Source organism: Scylla paramamosain, chromosome 20, assembly GCF_035594125.1.
Source record: "Scylla paramamosain isolate STU-SP2022 chromosome 20, ASM3559412v1, whole genome shotgun sequence".
Classification (NCBI taxonomy): domain Eukaryota; kingdom Metazoa; phylum Arthropoda; class Malacostraca; order Decapoda; family Portunidae; genus Scylla; species Scylla paramamosain.
The window spans coordinates 12,191,326-12,198,876 of record NC_087170.1 but is presented as its reverse complement, the minus strand read 5'-3'; the positions used below and the strand labels follow the sequence as shown (position 1 = coordinate 12,198,876).

The following is a 7,551-nucleotide window of genomic DNA, read 5'->3' as shown; positions in this document are numbered from 1 at the left end:
CACACACACACACACACACACACACACACACACACTTCCCGCCTCCCGTAACGATCTATTATTTTTGTTCTCTCTCTCTCTCTCTCTCTCTCTCTCTCTCTCTCTCTCTCTCTCTCTCTCTCTCTCTCTCTCAGGTGTTCGGGGCATCTGCTTTAAAGGAAAATCAATATTAACTTAGTTTCGCCGAAATATCAACCCATGTGTGTGTGTGTGTGTGTGTGTGTGTGTGTGTGTGTGTGTGTGTGTCCACTACATCACAAATACACACATACACACACACATACACACACACACGGATAATGAAATATATGACAACAACGACAACAACAGCAACAACAAAAACAAAAACAACAACAACAACAACAACAACGACGACAACAACTGCGACTTTTCCACTCCGTTAAATAAACTTACTGTTTATTCTTGTATTACTTTGCCTTCTGCTCTCTCTCTCTCTCTCTCTCTCTCTCTCTCTCTCTCTCTCTCTCTCTCTCTCTGTTTTCTACGTACCATACTCGATTCTCTTGTGTATTTGTATGCAAGAGAGAGAGAGAGAGAGAGAGAGAGAGAGAGAGAGAGAGAGAGAGAGAGAGAGAGAGAGAGACGACAAGCGCTCCACGTAATGTGTTCGACAACGCTGAAAGATACGACCCGCTAACTCTTCCGCCCAAACAGGCACGACTCACGACCCTCACACCGCACACCTGCCACACACCTGCCCTCCAACACTGCACATTCGTTACGCACCTGCTACTCTTGTCACGCACTGCTATTTTAACCCGACCCCGGCGTAATGTGACATAACTTACATTGTTTTCCGTACTACACACCTGCTGCACACCTGCTATACATCTGCTGTTTTTCCTCTACACACCTGCTGCTTTCCTTTATACATCTGCTGTTTTTCCTTTACACACCTGCTGTTTTCCCCTCTACACACCTGCTATTTCCCTCTACACACTGCTATTTCCCTCTACACACCTGCTATTTCCCTCTACACACCTGCTATTTCCCTCTACACACCTGCTGTTTCCCTCTACACATCTGTTGTTTCTCTCTACACAGCTGCTAACTTCTATTCAACACCTGCTTTACCTTACACCACTTATCCCTCCTTCCCACACCTCTTGTTCTCCCCCCCTACCCCACACACCTGTTATATTCCCCCCTTCTCCCCTACACCTGTCATACCCAGCCTTCCACGCCACTCATCATCATCACACACACCTGAGCCCCTTCATTCCTCTCTCCCCTTCCTCCCTCTCCTTTCCCTTCACCTCTCCCTCTCCCTCCCTCTCCCATTCCTCCCCCTCCTCTCCAGCATACCTAAACAAGCTTGTCTCACCTGAGTTAAGTAAAACGTAATGGCAGGTAATGATAATAATGATGGTAGTGGTAGTGGTGCTTGTAGTAGTAGTAGTAGTAGTAGTAGTAGTAGTAGTAGGAGGAGGAGGAGGAGGAGGAGGAGGAGGAGGAGGAGGAGGAGGAGTAGCAGTAATAGTAGCAGCAGAAGCAGGAGGAGGAGGAGGAGAAAGAGGAAGAGGAAGAGGAAGAAGAGGAGGGAGGAAAGAGAAAGAGGAGGAGGGAAAAAAAAGAAAAAGAGAAGGAGAAAGAGAAAGAAGAATAATAGTAGTAGTAGTAGTAGTAGTAGTAGTAGTAGGAAGAGGAGGAGGAGGAAAAGGTGGAGTAATAGTAGTAGTAGTAGTAGTAGTAGTAGTAGCAACAGCACCTCAACCACCACCAGTACGAGCAGTAGGTGCAGTGAACAGCATCCCGTCATCACCTCACAGCACCAGCCAGGCCAGACACCAAACCTGCATTCACATCACAAGTTCACAACGACTCGCTCTCTCCCGCCCGGTGCTGCTTATCAAACACGACCTGTAGGCTACGACCACGGCCGCCAACCACGATGACGCTAATCCGCTCGTTGACAAGCCCCTGTGTACTGGGTGATTCTTGACTGTCGCTTTGCACACCACGAGTATTCCTGCATATGACCATTAGGACGAACATTACCACCAGAGAGAGAGAGAGAGAGAGAGAGAGAGAGAGAGAGGACCATATTCTGAAACACTTCGCCCGCACCTCCACTACTTTCAAAGGGTTCTTGAAATAACATGGATATTTTAAGAGTGTTTTTACAGTTCTAGTGATAGATTAACAAAGATTTCTACATTATTAACAGGATAAACGCTCTTGAGAACCCAGCTAATATTCTCTGTGGCCTTTGAAAATGTTCATGGTGAAAGAGCAGAGCGTTTTTTTAATATGGGCCAGAGAGAGAGAGAGAGAGAGAGAGAGAGAGAGAGAGAGAGAGAGAGAGAGAGAGACTAGGGCAACGTGAGTGAATAATTTCTTGTGGGTCAAGTTGCCTTCCCGTGAAAACGTCTGACGCAACTTTCTTACACACACACACACACACACACACACACACAGTTCACTCACGTAGTCACACACACGTCATGCACATAGTCACACTGAAACTGTCAAGACGCACACACACACACGCGCGCGCTGTCACTTTGTCCTGGAAACTTTAAATAACAAGGAGAAAAGATAAGAAGAGACAGATAGACAGACACAAGGAAGGAAAAGTCAGTGAATTACGTGATTTAATTGCGAGTGAAAGATAAAGTGCATCTAGTTTGTGTCTGTGTTGCTACGTACAGAAGGTGTGTGTACGAGTACACAGAAGCGGAAACGTACACGTAATACACATTATACCATGCCCGAGGAACCATTTAGAGGTAAATATTATTGTGAACAGTCTGACATATATATTGTGACAAGCAGACAGACAGACAGATAGGTGAATAGACAGATAGACAGACAGACGGACAGGCAGGCATGCAGTCAGGCAGATAGAGAAATAGACAGATAAACAGAGAAGATGATAAACAGACGAACGGACAGACATATATTCAGACAGACTGAAACACACACACACACACACACACACACACACACACACACACACAGACGAACGGACAGACACAATCAGACAGATTGAAACGCACACACACACACACACACACACACACACACACACACACACACACACACACACACACACACACACACGAAATGAACAAAATTGCTACAGAAATATGTATAATTTTATCTAGTAAAAAATGAATTCCTCCACAGACAAAGAAGGGTGTGAATGTCTGTTGCTGTTTCGTTATCCCAAGTAATCCTACTCTTTGACCTTCTAACCTTCCTCTCTCTCTTTTGCCCTTATTTTCCGAGTGTCGCGTGATCACCATGACACAGAGGAAGACACACATTCTCTTGTCTTCAAATTTTACTACTTATCATCTGAGATCGTTAAGTATATTTAGAGCAGGACGAAATCCGACTCTTAATATCCTACTTCTCTTGACTTCACGGAACCTCACTCAGGCACTCGCATCTCTCTCTCACTCTCTCTCTCTCTCTCTCTCTCTCTCTCTCTCTCTCTCTCTCTCTCTCTCTCTCTCTCTCTCTCTCTCGTATCTTGCACTGCTTTCTCAAACCGGGTCGGTATCTATCTCAGACACTTTTTGATTTGTAAGTTTTACATTAAAACTACAAGGATTTTCAGTTTTCATGATTCTAGTGATTTTCAAGATTCTAGTGATATTTCTTAGGGCTATCATTTAAAATGTTGCATGATACGTTGACTGCTTGTAAGAGGCCCTGTTGGAAGTTGTTGGGAATTTCCAAGATTCTATCTAGTGCAGTGGTTCCAAAACTTTTTTTTTCAGGTCGTTACCTGACATTTACCGTGACATTTGATAAAGATTCCGCATCATTCATAAGTAAAAACATCGTGAGAACTTGAGTAATCTTCTCTGTAGGTTTTGGTTTCCTTATGAGAGCCCAAAATGTTTAAAAATACGAATTATTTCTATATATTTTCACCAGTTTTCTTTCTGTTCACCCGACCTACACGTTACAAAATATACAGGATAGAGTTTTTTTTTCTTTTTTCATCTATCCACCGTATCTACACGTTACAAATAATACAGGTTACAAATAGGTTTGTTTAATGCATTCGTAGGTAGACGGTAGTTCGTGTATTGATTTGCTGCAGCTGGAATGACAATAATGCATGCCTAACCTTTCAGAGCTGGGGGTGGAGAAGCGCCCCGTGGACATCAACGTGATGAAGAGGAACATGACTGTGGCCAAGGGATTCCTCGACATCAGGTGCTTCCTTCAGGGGCTGGTTGTGTCTTTGTTGTCTCCTTTTTCCTCTCTCTCTCTCTCTCTCTCTCTCTCTCTCTCTCTCTCTCTCTCTCTCTCTCTCTCTCTCTCTCTCTCTCTTAACCCAGCTTTTTTCTCATCCTTACTCTTCTTTCATTTTCTTTTTCCTCTTTTTATTAATTTTCTTTTTTTCTTTTCTTTGTTTTCATTTTCCCTTTTCCTTAATTTTTCTTTCCTTTTCTTTTTCTTTATTTATCTTATCTAACGAGTGACGGAACAGAGAGAGAGAGAGAGAGAGAGAGAGAGAGAGAGAATCACCAGAAGAACCTACTATTAAATTTTGTTGCCCTTGGCCAGTGCCCCTCTTACATAAAAAAAAAAAATAAATCAAACACATTGCTATTACTATTCTATCTTCAAGGCTACGAACTATCTTTGTTATTCTCCCCAGCCTCCTGTCAGCCAACGCCTGCCAACTGAAGAACATCATACGTTTTGGTAACGAAGACACTACTGTTCACTATCTCATTTTGACTGGAATTTCCATCAGCATTGTACTGCAGGTATGGAGAGAGAGAGAGAGAGAGAGAGAGAGAGAGAGAGAGAGAGAGAGAGAGAGAGAGAGAGAGAGAGAGAGAGAGAGAGAGAGAGGACGTTATCAATAGTCTTCAGGTGTAAACAGTCGTCCAGGTGTTACTAATCAGACAGACATCCTGTGTGTGTGTGTGTGTGTGTGTGTGTGTGTGTGTGTGTGTGTGTGTGTGTGTGTGTGTGTGTGTGTGTGTGTGTGTGTGTGTGTGTGTGTGTGTGTTTCATCATACTGAAACTATTTCTCTCTCTCTAATTTCGTGGTCCGTTGAAAGTAATCCAGGTAAATAAATCAAACAGCCTTATTAGGACTTGAAGATCTGCATTGCTATTTGAAATTAACTCGTATTTTTCAGCATTAATTTTCTTAGTATTGAAAAATTAACTCGTGTTTTTCTCTATTTTTTTTTTTCTAGGAATGTGAAATTAGCTTTTCCTAGGATTGCATTTTCTGCATTAATTTTTGTAGGATTCCGAAAACAACTCCCAATTTCCTAGGACTGTGAAATTAACTATTTTTTCTGTATTAATTTTCTTAAGATTGTGAAATTAAATCGTATTTTTCTCTATTAACTTTCCTAATATGCTGGAAGTGACTCATATTCTTTATTCATTTTTTTTTTCTACGACTGCCATATTAACGCGTATTTCCTCTTTTAATCTTCCTAGGTGTCAGCTGGGATCATCCTTCTGGTGGCGGAGCGTTTTGACATCAACAAGGAGGATGAGCAACACCGGGGGGACTTGCTCAACACACTTGTCACCTGTCTGATTTTCACTGTGTTGATTATCAATGTGTTCGTGGCCTGCCTGGGTGTGGATGTCATTGATCCCGAGGTACCCGACAACCCATACCCCTCCAAGGGCTTTCCACCGACATCACACTCTGTTAAGGATATTAACTGGAATGAAGACTAGACGTAGGATATGCAACGTGATAGACCTTCCACCTTCACCAGCATCTTCCAAGGATATTTTGATAGGATATTTTGATAGACGGAGGGATAAATGTAGGATATGAAGGATAGAGAGACTATGCACCCACACCAGCTTCTTCCAAGGATATTTTGATAGGATATGTTGATTGGAAAAGAGAAGAGCTAGCCTACTGATGTCGCTCATTCACTTGTTTTCATTTGTTCTAGCCTATATTATCCTAGGTAAGATTATTAAATACAGTTATCCAATATAGCTTATACTAGCCTGTTCTCGACTCTCCGATGTGGATATCAACTATTCAAGCTATATTTGAACTATCATACCCTTAGCTTAACCTGTTAATTACTATCGTAACATGCTTCAACAACTATTGACTCCAATCAGATTGATCGTTATTCAGATGAGTTTGTTCAGAATCCTATAAAATAGTATTCACGGGTTCAGGGAATTGAATGCTAATTTCTGCTTCTCAATACCTGCTCGGGGGTCGCTGTTTTTCATTAATCTTTTCCTGGTGTTTCTGCCATGTGCCATTCTTTCGCTTATTCCTTTGTTATTATTACTATTACCATACTTATTATTTTCATGTTTTCATCCCTTGATTAATTCTTTAACCGTTATGATCGTTCCTGATTAGCATTTAAAGCACTTCCACTGCACTTCAGTTTGTCTTCACAGACTGAAACATAAGATGCAACAGCGTCTACTTCATATAATTCACACTGGAGCTGCTCATTTTCGCTTGGATGCCATTGCTGTATTATTTAACTAGGTTTAAACATGAATTGTGCACCACTAACACCACAAAATATACATGCGATGTGTTTACTGTAATTCTCATCTATCTGTCATTGTTCATGGTTAATATTATGTCGATTATTTTATGGTGTTTTATGGTTTGCTTGAAATTTGTTACTGTTTATTTTATATTTTGCAGAATCTAAACAGCATGCATGATTTATCGGCTTTGTCCAAACTATCTGAAAATCTTCTGGAAGTTATTATAACATTTTTTTTTCGCATATATTACTGTAAAATTATCAACTAAAGAACAATAATAATTATTTAGTTGTCTCATTAACACAAGTGACTAAATACAATGACAAATATAGCGCAAATAAATAAAAATAAATAGAGACTAAATCACAGCTAAAACACCAACACTTGTCAAAAGAAAACAACAAATCTCATAAAATCGTACAGACTTTCTTAAACTATCCAAAACTATTCAAAAATGTTTAAAAAATCAGAAAATAAATAACTAAAAGCTCCTGAAATATTCAATTTAGAATAAACCATTTGAGATCAGAGGAAGTTTGTGTGCCGCGACGTGTGAGATTCTACAACTTATACGTTTCTTGGGCTGGACTGGAGGGGTGTGGCCGTTTCAGTTCCCTGTGTGAAGAGTTCTTTCTTTCTTTGGCAAGTGATGGTGTGTTTTTGTGTGACTACGCCTGCTCAGTGGCTACTAAGAATTCAACTTAACTTTTACCTTGTTTGGTGGCTGCTGAGGAAGGCATGGTCTCTACCAGTGGATTCCCGGAGGCAACAGTGTGAAAACAAACAAGACTAAGGTTATCAGAAGAGGCCAGCCCTCGAAGCAGGTCGGGAAGCTGATCACCAGCCTTCACACTCAAGAATCAGAGGCAACGAGGTTGTGGATCCCACTGCCACGATGACCCTGTCTGAGGCAAACACAAAACCGCTCCCCAGGATTGTAGGGTGTAGGAGCCGAAAATAAAAGGAAATTGAGCCGCTCGAGCCTTCTTAATATTTATCATTTCCAGACTCAGGTATTCAGATGGAAGAGGAGGAAAACAAGAAAATGTTAAG

At 41.4% G+C, this 7,551-nt stretch overlaps 1 protein-coding gene across 1 annotated transcript; it reads left to right on the top strand.

Annotated features, from left to right (window-relative positions):
- Positions 1–2,472: 2,472 nt before the first annotated feature.
- LOC135110334 (ninjurin-1-like) lies at positions 2,473–6,782 on the top strand. The gene is made up of 4 exons (XM_064022566.1): positions 2,473–2,750; positions 4,113–4,194; positions 4,643–4,754; positions 5,449–6,782. The coding sequence occupies exons 1-4, from the start codon at positions 2,729–2,731 to the stop codon at positions 5,695–5,697; spliced, it is 465 nt and encodes a 154-aa protein (XP_063878636.1). The 5' UTR covers positions 2,473–2,728; the 3' UTR covers positions 5,698–6,782.
- The last annotated feature ends 769 nt before the right edge of the window (positions 6,783–7,551 follow it).

What these genes read in the sequence shown, in the direction of transcription:
- LOC135110334 (XM_064022566.1), top strand. Translation starts at nt 2,729, where the DNA reads ATGCCCGAGGAACCATTTAGAG. An exon ending in GCCCGAGGAACCATTTAGAG is followed by an intron (nt 2,751 to 4,112) that starts GTAAATATTATT and finishes CTAACCTTTCAG; the next exon opens with AGCTGGGGGTGGAGAAGCGC. An exon ending in AAGGGATTCCTCGACATCAG is followed by an intron (nt 4,195 to 4,642) that starts GTGCTTCCTTCA and finishes TATTCTCCCCAG; the next exon opens with CCTCCTGTCAGCCAACGCCT.